Source organism: Poecilia reticulata, chromosome 6, assembly GCF_904066995.2.
Source record: "Poecilia reticulata chromosome 6, P_reticulata-male-v2, whole genome shotgun sequence".
NCBI classification, from domain to species: domain Eukaryota; kingdom Metazoa; phylum Chordata; class Actinopteri; order Cyprinodontiformes; family Poeciliidae; genus Poecilia; species Poecilia reticulata.
This window is the reverse complement of record NC_088835.1, coordinates 9932274-9949239: the sequence shown is the minus strand read 5'-3', so window position 1 is coordinate 9949239 and position 16966 is coordinate 9932274. Positions and strand designations below refer to the sequence as shown.

At 40.3% G+C, this 16966-nt stretch overlaps 1 protein-coding gene across 1 annotated transcript in view; it reads left to right on the top strand.

The window, feature by feature from the left end:
- Positions 1-15397, top strand: part of shisal1b (shisa like 1b) — a 53871-nt gene extending 38474 nt beyond the window's left edge. Inside the window, exon 5 of the mRNA XM_008432783.3 lies at positions 11732-15397. Coding sequence (XP_008431005.1) covers position 11732 — 1 coding nt within the window. The 3' untranslated portion in view covers positions 11733-15397. The remainder of the gene's footprint in view (positions 1-11731) is intronic.
- The last annotated feature ends 1569 nt before the right edge of the window (positions 15398-16966 follow it).

Sequence of the window (16966 nt, the reverse complement as noted above, 5' to 3'; positions counted from 1 at the left end):
TCAGAGTCAATTTGTGGAACTGTACTTCATTATAAGTGCAGCTGCAGAGATGTTGGTGCGTCTCTGCCGGCTTTAGTTCTTCTTATTAGACTCGGATTTTCCTCCAATCCACAGAGAGATCACCAGACTTTCTCCTTTGGGATGTTTGGGTTACCATCGGACTTTTTTTCCACTAATTAAGGAAATTGTAACGATTTCCAACTGGATTTAGATCTGGACTTTGACCGGATCATTTTAGCACAGAAATATGCTTTAAATGAAATATTTTTCATTGTAACTCTGGCTTTATGGTTAGGGTTGTTGTCCTATTTATGTAATTTTTTAAAAACCCCAACAGGTTATTTATTGCTCTGCATTTGGCTAATCTTCCTATCAACTCTGATCATATTCTCTGAATCTCCTAATGAAAAAGAAAAAACACCCCCACAGTATGATGCTGCCACCACTAAAGCCTGTTTCACATAACATAAGTTCAATAACCCACAAATATGAGCCCGAGTTTGGCTGATAATACATCAAAAGTCAGGCTTTTATCAAGCCAGCTACATAGAACCGAAGGGAACTTGGACTGAAAATGGACTGAAAAACCAAAGTCAGATATTCTAAAGCGTTACGCTGCAAATATTTTTCCTGCTTTACGTGAAAAAAAAAACATCTGCCAGTTTAACCAGTACTTTTTATTTTTTATCTATACTCAAATTATTACAAAACAAGCTTATGCATCTCGCCGAAAAGTTACTTTCAGGTTATTTTTGTCTTATTTCAAGAGTACTGTGTAAAAACATCAGTGGCATGTGTTGCATTTTGAGTTTTCTTCTACATCTCTGGCAATGAAGAAACTACCACTGGCTGAAACCCAGGGGTCTGCGTGTAAACGCCATTTGCTTTGTGTGTGTGTTAACGGCAAGAAATTACTGACGTTAAAACAGAAGAGAGGATGATTTTCAGTGTATTTGCCTTAAATCCACCAGTCAGATGGTTGGCCACTGTAAACATTACATCACGCAGTCTGGCCTTCTATATTTTAGCTGGACGCAGCAAGTGAAGGAGTTGCGAGGACCACGTATGCTACGTTGTGTCGGTATGTCAAGTTAAAAGCCAGTGCAGCACATTGAAGTTTGTTGTTGTACTGTGATAAATCTGGATAACTTTATTCTGTGTAAACACTTTTACAAGGCAGTGCATGTTTAGTTTAACAAGGGAAGCCAACGTCAACGCTCTTAAAAAAAAAAAAAAAGTCAAACACTAACTTGGTCAAGATTGATGTCATATCTTGTCCGAGACGTGTTGCTATAAAAAGAGTTTCTGCTTTCTTTAAAAACAAAGAAAAGAAAAAGAAGAGGAAAGAAAGCAGCAGGGCGGCCCTTACAAAAACCTGAAACGGCTCTTGAACTATCAGTAAAGCGACATGACAGATGCTTGGAGCTAAATTCAGTAACAGGCAGTTTCTCGGGACAAGATTAGAAGCGCGCGTTTGCAGTTTCACACGTTTAAGCTCTCCTCTGAATGCTGATAATGCTCACACTTCTTAAAAGTGTTAAGCAACCAAAATGGGCGACAGGGTGCCGCAATGGATGATGCCCACGCAGTGCGTCATCAGGCGGCCCCTTCTATTATCTGTGGGGATCTTTTGCCCACCCCCTCCCACTCCGCCGGAGGAAGGCTTGCAGGGAAATGGTTCAAAAACTAACTGGGTCCACTTGGTTTAACATCTGCCGGGCCAAATGTAAATAAACAGAGTGTGGGTCAAGTCCCAAAACTGGTTCAGCGGCATCTAAAAACAAACCCGGGTCGCACAGAAACTTAGGCGTCCTGCAAAACGTACGGCTGCCAGAGCAGCGTGGCGATCCGGTCGAAGTTTCCGTGGAGGGAGAAAGTGCAGCTTGGCGTTCAGCAGTGGGAACATAGACATAATATAAGAATAGATGCCTCATGGCGGCCATCTTGGAGCGGTACACCACTCCACTCAGCTTATGTGTTTAGCAGCCACAATGACGTATCAGCGCATTTAATCAATCATAACACGCTTTTTTGTTACTGGAAACCATATTCAAACATCTATCAAAGCTACATTTATAAACAATTGTATTATTTAAGTATGATTTTTAATACATAGTTTAGCATATTTAAATATGCTTAGTGGCTATAACAATAGAATAGGAATGGAATATTCTGATATTGATGTATGATGAGCATATTAAAAAGCACACAGTCGTTCATAATTTATTTAAGAAATTATTTAGTAATATCAATACATATTTATATAACTATACAAACACAAAAAAATAATGATTAATACTGAATAATATATTTTGGATGCATGTTTGTATGTATGTATGTATGTATGTATGTATGTGTGTGTGTGTGTGTGTATGTATGTGTGTATGTATGTATGTATATATGTATGTATGTGTGTGTGTGTGTGTGTGTGTGTGTGTGTGTGTTTTTTATATATATATATATATATATATATATATATATATATATACAGCAAAAACATATATGCCGTATGTTTGTCAGCCGACGAGTACTAGCTTCAGAGTGATTCAGCAGCTGAGATTGAGTACAAAATCCGATGTGAGATTCATCCGTGCTGCAGTGAATCCGTCTCTCTTTATAGATATCTCCCTCTTCTTCCTCACATCGTGTCTTTAGGAAACTTTCAAAACAAAAACGGAAGATTTGGGATGTATCTTACTAGTGAAAGAATTACATATAAATAATAGTCTTTACCACCTGTGTAAACTGTGCTGGTGAATGTTATAACACATAATATAAGTTTTATAATATATGTTACATTGTTTCATTTCTAATATAGGCTTTTGTGTCAGATAATCTAAGACAATGTTAGAGAATAATTACTTTTTTTAGATTTACGGAATCTCAGTTAGCCTTCATAGCGGGGCTGAACCCCGTATTACACCAAGCACTGTAGCTAATATTAGCTGGTATCTCACCAGTGGACATAAATACAGTAAAGTAATATTCTAATCACAATATATACACAATAATATGTCCATCTTACTTGTGAAATGTTGTTTGTGGAGCCCTCACATCAATAGTCCATTGATCTGAACAACAATATCCCTCAGCGCTGAGGCATCTTCTGCTGTTTTGATTGAGCAAAAGGAGGATATACTGCTCAAATATGGCCGCCGCATTTCCTGCGCTGGAGCAGTCAATGGACCTTACCACAGGGGCCGCATTTCATTGGCTAATGCCCATTTTACGTCACAGCGCAGCTATCACGTGGGTTACCGTCTCACAAACTCATGCTAATGTACATTGTGGACTACCAGACCGACAGAAAGCTTTTGCGTCAGGACTCGAAAAAAATTGGTTCTCCGTCAGCGGGGTATCTGTCAGGTATCCTGATCATGTTTGTGGAACTACAATTCAGATTTCCAAAATCTGAAACGGAAAGCCTTGCTTGGATCAAAGCTTGTGCACCACCACATTTGCAGCTCAACTGTCGTAGGATCAATAAGAACAAAGGGATTGTCTGCTGGTGTAAGTATTATTGCTTTGCTTTCTTGGTGTTTAGTGAATGAAAAAAATTAAGTCAATAATGGCCACATCCATTATGAAAACCTTTTAACCAAGTACAGCATAATGGCAGTACCGATACAACTTCTACATCCTGAAGCCTGTCTGTTACAGCCTTACGTTAGCTGAACAGATCAATATGCAATGTGTACCGTATCTGACATGCATTAAAGATTTTATTTCACCTGAAAAGGCTTTTTACTAAACTGTAATTGTGTTAGCCACGCTAGCACCGAGTACAATGTATAAGTCCTAGGCACATTCGAACCCTCAAAACCATGAATGCCCAACTTACCCAGCCTTGCAAGAACAATAGGCATCAGTGATCTTGTCCACGGCTATATTTATGCTGGGGGTGTGAGAATCTTCTGTTTTTCTCATCGACCGGTAGCATTTAGCTGTGACGCGCACAATGTTGGAAGCATCTCGTGGCTCAAACACCTTGATGTCGTCCAAAAAGGATGACATGAACTTGCTGGTTCCCTTGTCCATTGTAGTGGCTGATATTTTGTGAAAATCCGGCAGAAATGCTACATTAATCGACTCAGAAATACTCTGCAGAGAACGAAAAATGCCATGTTTAGACATTGGAGCTAAGCTGTTAATGTGAGACATGAAGTCACGTGGGACTTTCGAGGGGCGTTTCTGGGCGGGGCTTGGTAAGGTCCATGCGGGGTCTACTCTTATGTCTGGAGAACGCCGCTCTCCGTTTCACTACGGGAGCCGGTTGGTTTGCATTGCTGCGGATCTGCTGGGGGGTTTCAGCGTAGGTGGCCTGAGAAAACGCTTCTACTTTCTCTCCATGGATCCGTTTATTAAACTCCGCTATTCGACATATTTGCTTCGGATTGAGCAAATATAGAAAACTTAATCCTCGCTCTTCAGCAAATTACGTTCAAGGGGAAAATATTGAGTACACCCGATATTGTGGTTTATCTTGGGTTTTATTGGAGCGGTGCAGAGGTTCTTTGCATACAGGAAATTGCCTGCAGATGGAAGTTTACTCGCAGGGTAATGGGAAGCCTAATGGCAGCGACATCGGAGATGGTGATTGATTTTTTTTTTTTTTCCCTAAAGCTTGTATTTGATTTTTCTTTCTGCATTAGCATACAGCGTGGCCAGTGAAACGGCTAGGCTCCTACAATCAGAGCAGCTAGTTTGATTGATCTATTCAGGTCTGTGAAGCAAGGCGTCTGTCAGAAACTAAAGATTCTCAATCAAGGCAGTTTGTTCCTCTCAGAATGAAAGGAAAAAAATAAAACCTCAAGATAGAATTTGCAAAATAATTGTGGAATCGTTGCTCCAGACTCACTTCATGTTCTGTTGCCATAAGGAGCTAAAACGAGGAGACAACCCGGGACACTATGTTACAAATCTGGTCATATTTGAACATTTGAACATTTTCACTTTTTTTCTTTTTTTTTTTCTTCACAAAAACTTCAGTGCATGGTGTGGTTGTATGTGATATACTAATACAAAGTATTGCAAAATTGTTGTGAAGTGGAAGGAAATTTATTTGATTTAAAATGTTGCCTTCATTTGTGTTCAGCTCACCTATGTCAGCGCTTTGTTAAAGCGCCTTTTACTGCTGTACAGACTTAACTATATAGAGATTTTTACACATTATTATGTCGGTCTTGACTTCAACTAGGCATTTTTAACAAAGGAATACAAACCATTTAATCATAGTCTGGCTGTTTTTGATTGTTATCCCGCTTGAAGGTGAACTCCTGCTTCTCTTTCTCTGCTGAAGACATTTTGTTTATTTTTCTGACCAGTGTCTTTTTGGTTTTTTTCTCATCACTCTTATTGTCACTCATAATGTCAATATATTCTCCCACCTGAGCTGTGGATCTCTGCAGCTCCTCCATGCATCTCTCGGCTACTCTGCTGCAAGGCATTGTGTCAGAGTGGGTTGAGTGCTACGAGCACCCATACAACTTTCTTTCCTCGTCCTTTCCACTTCGTAATGTTGCGCTTTTTTCTAATGGTTTATTATCAGATAAAATGCATCGAATTTTGTCGTTGCAGTCTGACAAAATGTGAAAAAGGTCGAGGCGTGACAGTTTGTCCACTTCAAGTTCCAGGTGCTGGCAAAGCTCACCTCCATCTGGGTTTCACAAAAGCTCCAAAAGACTGTAAAGGAGCTGGCGCTGAGAATCGTCTGCACTTGATCAAAACTCATTTTATATTCCCTTTACAGAGCATCCACTCTTAAGATCCTGCAAAAATGATCTGATCAGCTGCTGACATTTAAAGTCCGACTGGATTTGGTTTGTGATGCAGAAATATTTCGAGCAGTAAGATGAGACACATTAGAGGTTTCTTTGCTCGTGTTTGTTTTGCAGCGGATTTAAAAAAAAAAAAAAAAATGCATGACTCATTATTGGTTTCATTCAATCCGAGCATCTGCCAGGACAGTCACATATAAAATAAAATTAAAAAAACAGAAAGGAATAAGATGTTGGGCAACATTAAATGACACCGCTGCAAAATCAGCCAGAGCTCCATATTGAATCCCTTGGCGACTGATAAGTCACTCCGCGCTGAGAAGCAGCAGTACCATCCGCCCACTTGATCTGGGCTCTGCGCTCAGCGGGCCAGCTGAGCTGAGCCGTGTGGAGAGACCGGTCCACGCGAGATGACATCTGTGGCCACATTTGGTGCACGCACCTGACTCACCAGGCGTCTCCAAGCAGAGCACCCTGCAGTGACTCAGCGTTGCCATCCGTGTGTAGTAAATCTTATCACCATTGCCGTCGTTTGTGTGGCGTTACATCACTTACTTTTAAGCTTTCCTAACACCTGCACTTCAACATCTGCTCTGCAGGAAGTGACGCCGAGCTGCCTCAGACTCTGGAGGCTGAAACAACATTTTAACCCCCCCGTTTTCCTTTCCACAGCGTGATCAAAGCCTCGCTCTGCCTGCTGCACATTGGCGTCCATCTTTCAACCCGCCAGTTGGTTTTCTGTGATAATAATGGAACGGTGCATTATAATATTATCCCTGGCCTGTCTGTCCATGGAGCAGCACGCCAAGACCTTGTCCAATTAATGCAGCTCTCCATGTGGTGCGAGTTAATTAACATCATAGATGCTACAAAGACAGACGGACGCAGAGCTCTGTTGAAGGCAGAGCGCGGGCGAGCAGGTTTGGGTCTTTGAAAATGCTACATTTGGCTTTTGCAGTAATGAAAACACGTGGGACATCTGCAGTATTTGAAATTTCACTTTGGTCTGCACGGATTTGCAGCTCAGGAAATTAGAAATAATTGAAAATGTAGCTTGTTTCGTTAAGTGAAACACGTACCTGACAATGCCAAGGTGATGGTTCGAAATTGCAAATTTGAAGGGCTGTTAAGTGAAACCTGATGTCAGCTCCTCTTGTTTCTTCATGTTTAATGTAGATGACTTCTTTTACTTGTCAAACCACCTGTCTTCTTTACACATAATATGGACATTTGGAATTTAAATCCCAGTGTAGGATGAATCTATACGCGAGTTTCCAATTTTTGAATTCCTGAAATAAATTCCCTTTTTGACGATCTTCTTATTTACTTGCATATCTTTATTCGCCAGCTTGCAACTGCTTTTAAACTGAACTCCCCTAAAAAAATCAACAATAAAATAGCTTTAACACAAAACCCATTCTTGGAAAAGCGGACAGCTCATTGTTCCCGGTTGCGGCGTACACGTGGCTCGGCTCATTCGAGCAGAAGAGATCGGTGGATGTGATTCATAGGACGGAGGTGGGCTTGGAGTCCTGACGAGACTTACAGACTCCTAAAATATTCCTGTAAATTTAATAGCTTTTTGAAAAAGCTGTTTTATTGGTTCTTCTGTTCTCTGACTGTGAGCTGAATTTAAAAACCAAGGTTTTTTTTTTTTGGTTTTTTTTTCCTCCATATAAAGAACAATGTTGACCAAAAGGCTCAAAGAGCACCAGCTCGTAAGCGTAGACGGTGTCAGCCGTAAAGTGAAAGCCTCTCTTGTGTTGTTCGGTAGGAACCAAACCGTCTCCGTATCAACGGAGGGATTTAATGATGCAGACCTGTGGCCCTCTGAGTAATAAAACGGCTTTTAGGAGAGTAAAAAGCTCTGTTAGTTATCTGCTTGTTATCTGCCTGCAGTCTGTTTGAAATTACCTTGACTGCATATCCAGAAACATCTCATCTGCTTTGTTTTTTTTTAAAAAAGAGTCTGCCTGACCGTGAGGACTCTGCTTGTTCTCTGACGCGCAGCTGAGTTGTTGTCATGGTCATTTAGTCATGCACATAAAACTGAGATACATGCATGGATTCATTTTCCTGCCTTATTAAATATCACCTACTGAATGAAATAGGTTTCCTCTAAAGTCGTTCTAGATTTGCTAAGACACTCCAGATAAATTCATTAGATGTTTTAAACAGAAAATAAACTTTAACTGAATGTTAATTTAAGACTTGTACCTCATTTTATTGAAAGTCAAACAACAAGGCAAAAGTGTTGGCACTTTTGCTTTTCATTACTTTCACAAATAAGCAACCTCTCCAAGTGTTTTCACATTTTGTTCAAATTCAACCGCAAATTTTGATTTATTTAATAAACGATTATACTGGGATTTTACATGATCTGAACAGTGCGGTGAACTTTTGCAATCAGGCTACTGAACTAGCACTTCAACCAAATTGCATTTCTCTGGTGGGCTTTGAGCAAGCTTCTATAAAACCTCAAGAAGTTTGTGTTTGTAACGTAATTAAATGCAAAAAGCACTACAGGTGTTTTTACAGCGCTGCATCTGATCCACTGTGTTCCTCAGCATTATGGTTTATTCTCAAACTACCGCCCGGAGGCTTTATGTGTCCTTATAGGTTCCATCTTCAGGTCAACAATATTTAACTAGACAATCTGTTTTTTTAGATAATGGCGAAATCAAATTTCTGGGTTCTCATTAATCTCATGTCTTTATATTCTCCATCAAGTTTCCCTGTTTTCCCATCAAGCCTCAGTCCTGGAGAGTAGTACATTTTTGAAACGCTCAATGACGGCCGCTGCTTTTGAGCAAAACATGAATGGATAACTGTTTATAAAAATGCACCGGCCAGTTTCTGTTGTTCAAACTTCAGTTTTATTTTATTTCACTTAACCTTTATTTTGCCAGAAAAGTTGATTGAGGAAAAACTTTATGATTGTCAAAGTGATTGTTGAGTTATCCTCAAGAATTCAGAAACATTGGATAAGCCATTTGTGCTGGGATGTAACAAGACAAAACATATACATACAGTCAGTACTACTAATATAACTGATTTGTTATCATTGCTCACACGGTGACTGTGAACTGAAGGCAGAAGCCCATTATCCAACCATTTAAAAAATCTCTAACTTGGGCAGATTTTCACCACATTATTCAATAAAATTCATTTGCATTTAAATGAGCGATTTAATTTGAAAATGTTAATTAAATGTTTTATCATCAGCCATCCCATATGATTACTTTAACTGATTAGTCATTCTGGGGAAGACTAGCGAGGGCAGCAACATGTAATCATCTTGTCAGCTGCTCTGGTGCATCTCTACATCCAAATGCTTTGTTTTTCTTTGTGGAGAAAATTTAAAACGGGGCTGTCCGCCTTCACTGGCGAGGACAGCATGTCAGACCTGAGAAGGCCTCAGAGTCGAAGGCAGCGGGGTGCTGCTTATTCGTCTCCCTTTGTTGTGATGACAGTCTGAATGTGCACGGAAAGCAGAAAAAGATGTAGAGAGGGAATAATTACTTCACCTCCTGCTGATTTTGTAGGGTTTTTCACAAAGGAGTTATCAGCATTCGTTTTTTGTGTGTGTGGTAGCTTTATTTTAAAAATTTGGAGAAAAAAAAACAAAGTAAAAAAAGAAAAAAAAGAATTCCATGCCATTGAGTGAAGTAACATCTTTATCCGCTTTCGAAACATAGCTTGGTTCTTATTGTAGGAGCGTTTGTTGGCAAGCACAGCAGTGAGAGTTTGTTAACAGCTGCTTGGCAGCTTAAAGCTCCAGATCCCGCCTACAGATTTTTTATTTTTCTTTTGTTGGATTGAGACCTAGAGACTGGCTCAGCCACGCCACAATGTTGATGTTCCTTTGTCGATGATATGATTTGGGTTGGCTTCATGCTGGAAGACCGCATGATGAGGAAAGAAGGTTCTCAGACCTGAACACGGCCCCGTCCACCGACCCCTCAACGCCGTGAAGCCGGAGGCCCACCGGTTCAGTTCGGATTGGTTTACTAATGTGAAACAAAAGCCACCTCGAGCAGTTTCACAAACAGAAACCCATAATCATTACTTCCTCCGGGAAGAAAAACAACAACCATGACGAACTATAATGAGGATTAAGTTGTTAATATGCTGCTCCAGTTGGACAACAACTTCGAACGTGTAAGCTAAGCTCCACCGCTGGCCTCCATGTTTACTTCGGCAAACACTGAGCATTTCTTCTTCTTTATGGCAGTTGGCAGAACTCTTGAGAACACTGACGTTATTGCGCCCTCTACTGCGCATGCGGGATACTTTCAAGTCGTTTGCCGTTCACATTGTAGAACACATACAGGTCGCATATGTTTGGCAGTGTGAACGGCCACAGCAAAAAAAAAAAAAAGTTGACCAAAAAATCAGAACTGGGTGACTTCAGGCTGCAGAGTGAACACAGCCTTTGTCTCATCTGATCACAGTATTTTTCCCCCAAGTCTTCTCTGAATCACTGTCAAACCTTTAATTTTATGATACATATTAATGTTTTCCCAATGATGTTCTCAGTCACTGCGACTACAACTGCCTTCAGATCAATAACAGGCTCTTCCCGAGCTGCTGTGAGCTAATCTCCACCTTTTCCACGATCATCCAAAGCTCAACCAAAAAAAAAAGTGAGGGATCATAAATCTCTCCTTGAGGCAAGAACTGTCGCCTAACTTCAAACTGATGGATGACGGTGATGGATGTTCATTTTACGTTTCAACTATTTCTGAATATTACACCAAGTGTGATCACCTTTGCACAAAGCTGTTGCAAATGTCTGCTAACTTGTACCCGATGTCATTTGACAGCTGCTTACACACAACATACATTTAGAGCTGGAATCCGGAGGACTGAATCTTGTCGGAAAACGATTGAGCACAATTCAGACGTCTGGTTTGTTTGTAAGAAATAAAACCTTTGTCATTCAGTAGCTTGTTAATAATTGCCTTTTTTTCTTTTTTTTTTTTGCAGTTTTGGTATCCATTATGCCCAATAGTTTTGGTTATATAATTGTGCCTTTTAAAGCAGGACATCCTCTATGAACCGTGGCTCAATTCATACCCATCAATGGGACGACTCAGATTTATTACGGCAACCAATCATGGAAATATGGTTTTATGGCTCCAATAACTCTCATCTACCAGCAAGAGGGCACATAAATGTTTTGGTTGGATGGGTTTTTATATTTTAAAAATGAAGGAGGCACAAACACTGAACAAAGTTACACAGAAAACAGTTTTCAGGGAATAAAGAGCCATTTTATTAAGTTAGGCAAGAGATTTTTAGGATAATTAATCCCCTTGATTCATAATAACAATTCCATTAAATTGGAAAAAAGGAAAGGAAATTAAATGTTGACTCGTATTATCCCAGCCTCTTCAAAGATTGGTTGTAGATGCTGGTTGCTGTGGGCAGAAGGATCTCCTGCAGCAGTCTGTACTACACCAAACAAGAAGAAGCCTCTGATTGAAGGCACTGTTGTTGGCAGCCTCATTAAGAGGATGGCTACAGTTGTCCGCGACATTTTTCAGTTTATAAAGAACGACTTACTTTAACATAATAAAAACATACATGTAGTTCAATTAGACGAGCGTAAATTGACTTGCTCACAGACAGGAGATGGCAAGTAAGGTGGGACAAAATGGCAGTAGGTAGATTCACAATTGTGATACAAATTGACAAGTTAACCTGGAACACATTGTGACAAAGAGATGAATGTTACTCTTTGTGTATCGTGTCGATTCTTGTTTGATATGACATCTTTTCGCATCGCAATAAGACCACTGCAACTGGCAAATAAATGATAAACCGCTCATTCTTTTCATGCCAGAAAACTCCATTTAGATCGAACAACTAATTCCCCGACTGTGTCATATCTTAATCTGAGATGAATTCGGTTAATTTTGACCTTTTTGTTGTTTCCTCTTTTTGAACAGAATAATGCCGAGTGGACAAACTGAAGAGTAGCAACACCTGGTTTCCTTATACAGAACAGAGGAGATGTCCCAGAACCCCTTCTTCTGTGTGGACTGCAGATACGTCACCACCTTCGGCCTGGCCATACCGCAGTAGTTTGTAGTGACTACTGCCAATACGTAATGAGCACAAACACCCGAGGGCGGACAGAAGCAGGGTGTTTTTTTTTTTCTGTTTGTTTTTAGGAAGAGATGATCAAAGAGGACTCTTTCAGCCTCAGCAGAGGAGAGAGAGAGAGAGACGGGTTCATTTTACTGCTTAGAGGGTTTTTCGTGATCCTTTGAAAGCAAGCCGGCGCGGAGCGGCGAACTGGAAACCCCGAAACCCTGCCGGCCTGCAGACACAGCTCCTCTTTCTACAGTAGATATAAGATGTTTATCACACCGCTGTGTCACTTTGTGTTCAGTAGCAGTTAGACACAGTCGTGGATTATCTATTTGGTGAATTATTTATGTGAACTAGTAGGAGAATTTCTATGAGTGGCTAACTTTCTGAACATCTAACAGCTTAGGTTGATGCTGAGCATCTCACTTAGAATGTTTTTTTGTTTTGTTTTTTGTTAAAACCAGACAAACGTGTTCTCAGTGATGCTAAAAAAAAAAAACATCTTATAAGAAAATGTTTTAACTCCTCCTTGACAAAGACGCAGCATCGCACAGTTTATCTTCTGGTGGTTTCATGATCCTGACATGAAGTCCTCCAGAGGTCCTGTCTCTTCACCCAGAACATTATTGAGGATCAGGGATGCCTTCGCAGCAGCAGGAAGCTTTATGCCAAGTTAAACACGTCCACAATCCTTGGTGACAAGCCTTCAGACCAACAACAAAAGCCAGGCCGATACTTTTAAGGTTTAGTTAGTAACGTTATGACTCGTCTGAAGCTGCTAAAGCGGCGGCTTCATTAGCAATATGATGCAATCGATTATCCGTAAGCTCCTTTATAAGGAGCACTCTGTATCCTGTACCGGTAATTGATAATTGTAAGAAATTAGCCATGATTTAAAAAAAAAAAAAAGAAAAGAAAAGAAAAAAAAAAGGAAATCCATCCAGGCCCCGTCAACACTGGCAGCAATAATGTACAGCAGCCTAATCAGAAAGATGAACTGGTGCCATGAATCCAGTAGGTTCTGACTGGGGAAATCACCCAAACGCCTCACTGCAGACCGCGTACGCGCAGAGGAGAAGGAAGAGAAGAGAACATGTTCGTGTTTCAGAGTAAAGGACTCGTGAGAAGGTCTCCAAAGATTTCTGTGTCAGCTTTGTAGGAGCTTAAATTATCACCGCTTTGTGGAAGAAGAAAACTGTACTGGAGAGTCGCGTCCAGTCAGAGCTTTCAGACTTAAAGGTTATTTACTGGAAAATACGAGTCAAAATACCCTTCGTTATTTTCAAGTCTCTTTCAGTTGGTTTTACAAAACAAAAGCCTAAAGCCACAAAGCAGTGCCTGGTAAAAGTGTTCAAACCGAGTTTTTTTTTCGCATCACAACCACACCCTCCAATGTATTTTTTGCAGCTTGTAACTGTGACCTAGAAGAAAAATGTGACATATTTTTAAAATCTGTTTTGCCAATGATTTGGAAAAATAGCTCAAGTCTGAACTTGTGGATGCCGCCACCATGTTTCTCTGTAGGGGATGATACATTCAGAGTGATCTACTGTGTTTTCCTCCAGACGTCGTGTTTTACACGTAGCCAAAAAAATTTATCTTGGTCTCATCTGGTCAGAGATCCTTTTCCCCTCATGTATGCATAACAACCCCCTAAACACAAAATACGGCAAACAACAAATAGGAATTCTTACAGCTTAATAATCCCTTGCTGTTCTTTATGCCACATAAAGAGCAGCTTCTTCCACCTGAGGCCTTCGTCAAACACCTGGATTTGCACTGAGCTTAAGCCGCAAGGCAGCTGGTTGCCCCGGATTTTATTTTAAACTCTCAGAAAACACGTTGAGGTTCGTGGTTGTGACGTGGCAAAGTGTGAGAAGAACCCCGAGGGGTGTGAACACTTTTGCGCAGCACTGTAAACGTATTTATTTATTTTGGATTGACGAGTGATTATAAACGAGTTAAATATAACAACCTACTCTGATTTTTAGTACCTATTAGTCCACCGCCTGTTTTGCTCCGTTAATGAATGGACTGCTTCGCTCCAGTTTTATCTTAAACTAGCAGGAACATCCTCAGCTGTTTCGTCCTTTTGTTTTGTTGATTTATTCACCCAGTCGTGTCCCATTTAGACACACTTAACGAAAAGCCACAGTGGACAAAGTCATAACAACTAAGTTTTCACATTTAAATGGCTTAAAGGGAAATTAGAGTCACTTTTGCCTAGAATATTAATTACAGAAACACCAAAGTGATTCCTAATTGACTGACTAAAAGATATAAAGATGATATTCAGCTCTACAATCATCTGAAGGTTAATACTTTGGGCCGACTCTGAATCAGCTGCTGAATCCAGAAAAGAAAAAGAAAAACAAAAATCCTGTTTTGGTAGAAAAGTCACACAAAGCAACTTGTGGTCATTAGACCACTGACTCCAAACAATTTGGTGGAACAAAAACAAACCAGATAGAGGATTTGATTCTTTAATCTCAGCGCTCTGTGAAGTTTAAGTGGAGCCGAACGGCGGCCTGCGTCATCTGTTCCCCGTTATCTCCAATAATATTCAAATTTGCTGAACCGCTAGAGCAACTTAATTCCCACTTTCAGTAGCCGAAGTTTAATTGCGCGCCTGCCCCAGATGACTTGTGCCATCAACTTCCAGGAGGCAGAGAAGAGGCGGGATGTGTCCAAGCGAAATAATTGGTCCACAGCTCAAGTTCTGGCTCTTAAATTACTCTCTCTCTCTTTCTCTCTCTCTCTCTCTCTTTCTTTCTCTTTCTCTCTCTCTCTGAGTGCGAAGAGCAGCAGCAGCGAACAGGAAGAAGTTTAACGGAGAAGAGAAGAGTCCCCAAATCTGGATCGATTTAGAATTATATTAATATATTTTGGAGCGCTGTATCTTTTTACTTTTTTTTTTTTTTTACATATCACCAGTTATAAAACGCATTAGTCTTGTCTTACCCAGGGAATTTAAATCGAAAATAACTTCAATATGCCTCCGACGAGTAGTAGCAGGATCTTAGACGGAGTTCACCGTCCAGAGATGTTTTGGGAATCCTGACTTGTTTTCAATGTTCCAATCTGGTTTTTCTTGTGTGATGTTTTCTGTTTCGTTGACAGTAGTCCTTACTCCGGCCTGACGTGATGTGGTGCTGTCAATCGTATCAGCTCAAGCCTTTCTCCTGTACTGAAAACAAATTAATAAATAAACAGATGGAGGAGTGAGGGAGAGGGGGGGGGCAAAGGAAGCACACAGCTGTTTCGGTCTCTCCAGGTTGTCATGGTAACAATTGCCTTACAGTTAAATCCCCACCTGTACACAGAAGCTTTGTAGTGGTCGATACCTCACTTTTCCCTGGGTGTGGTGATGAGGACGACGAAGACGATGGTGTTCACCGCGTTCTGTCTATGTTCCTCCTACTAGATAGAATGTAACTTTTCCAGTGAGATTGTAATTGCACTCGTTGACTTTGTATTGTCACAAAAGGGAGAAATAATAAAGTTTTATCTTTTCCAGTGTGTTTAAAATCCCTCTGTGTGACGTTAGTCTCTTTGGCAAAAGGAAGGAAAATCATCAACAGGGCAATGAACAAAGCGCCACACTTTCCGAGCCTTTAAAATTAGATTTAAAATGTACTATGCTAAAAGTATACAGTTGGTCGTGTGAAGGCGAAGATGCCAGGTGATGGCAGACCGACGGGAAGCAGGAAGGAGAGGGGGGCGGGGCCAGGACATACTTTTCTTTTATTGGTCGAGCTTGGAACCCACTGATAACTGCTTGCAGCTCTAGTTTTGTTTAAATTTGTACAGCAGCAAAATTATTAAAATGAAACATGCCATAAAACATCATGAAAGAAACAGAGGCAGTATTGCCAGATCTATTTATTGCTACTAATTTATGTTTATTACCTTGAAGAAGTATTTATACTCCTTAAAATCTTGAATAACCATTGTCATGGTATAACCACAAACTTCATTTGTGCTACAAAAAGTAGCGTAAAAAAACAAGAGGTCACAATTTGAAGCTGCATTTCTATTTAGCCTCCTTTTTAATTCCGAGGCCCCTAACACGCACCATATTTTTAAAAAAATAAAAGGATTTCTCTGTCGGTGGTGATCTGAACAGGGTTTTCACACCGAGCTGAAGTTGAGGGAGGTTCGAGTAACAAAGTGTCTAAGCACCACCTCTTACTTTGCACAACAGGAGATGTGAAGAAATTATGTTTTCATAAATTGGGTCGTCGTAGGTGTTGGGTGGCGGCAAAAGGAGAGGTTTGGCCAGGGTGCCATTCATCTAAGAACCGCCACTGAGCTGGTAAATAGACTTCACCCGTGAGTAATTTATCCTCTGTATAACTCCAACTGTTCTGGTTTTGGTAGAAAACATTAGCGAACAAGCACCAGTCGAGGAAACACAGCAGACAGATCGGGGTTTGGAGATGTGGAGAAGATCGGATCAGATTCTAAAACATTATTCCACTATCAATGTGTAAAACCTTTTATCATTCCTATCATAAAATGTGGTAGAAGTATCCTGAGGGGATGCTTTTCTTTAGCAGAAGGGAAGCTAGTCAAGAGTTGATAAGATGAATACTGGACAATACAGGAGGAAAATGTTTAAGAGGCTGTAAATGTTTTAAAACAGGAGGTTCACGTTTCAGGAGGTCAACAACTCAGGAAATACAGCCGACTATCTAATGGTTTCAATCAAAGCATACATGTTGCCTTGCAGCTTTAGTTGCAGCGAACATTGGTTACAGTGAGTAACTACTTTGTGCAATGTATACTTTTCTTGGTCAAACTTTTTTTTAGTAGCCCTGACAATTATGCGTTTCTTTGTGTTGGTCTATTGCGCACAATCCAAAAATATATATTCCCCAAGGTCAGTGTGACAAAAAAATTAAATAGATTACATTGGAGGTTTCAGGTTGAAGCGTTTGGTTTTGTTGTTAAAATGTTTTTATTAATTTAGTTGCTTACTTGCAACTAAACATTAAGTCTATCTAAAGGAAGCCTCAAGGTCTTAGTTTGCCCTTCTGTTGTAGTTTGGCCTTTCTCTAAATAGCACAAGTATCATCATTGCGGTGAGA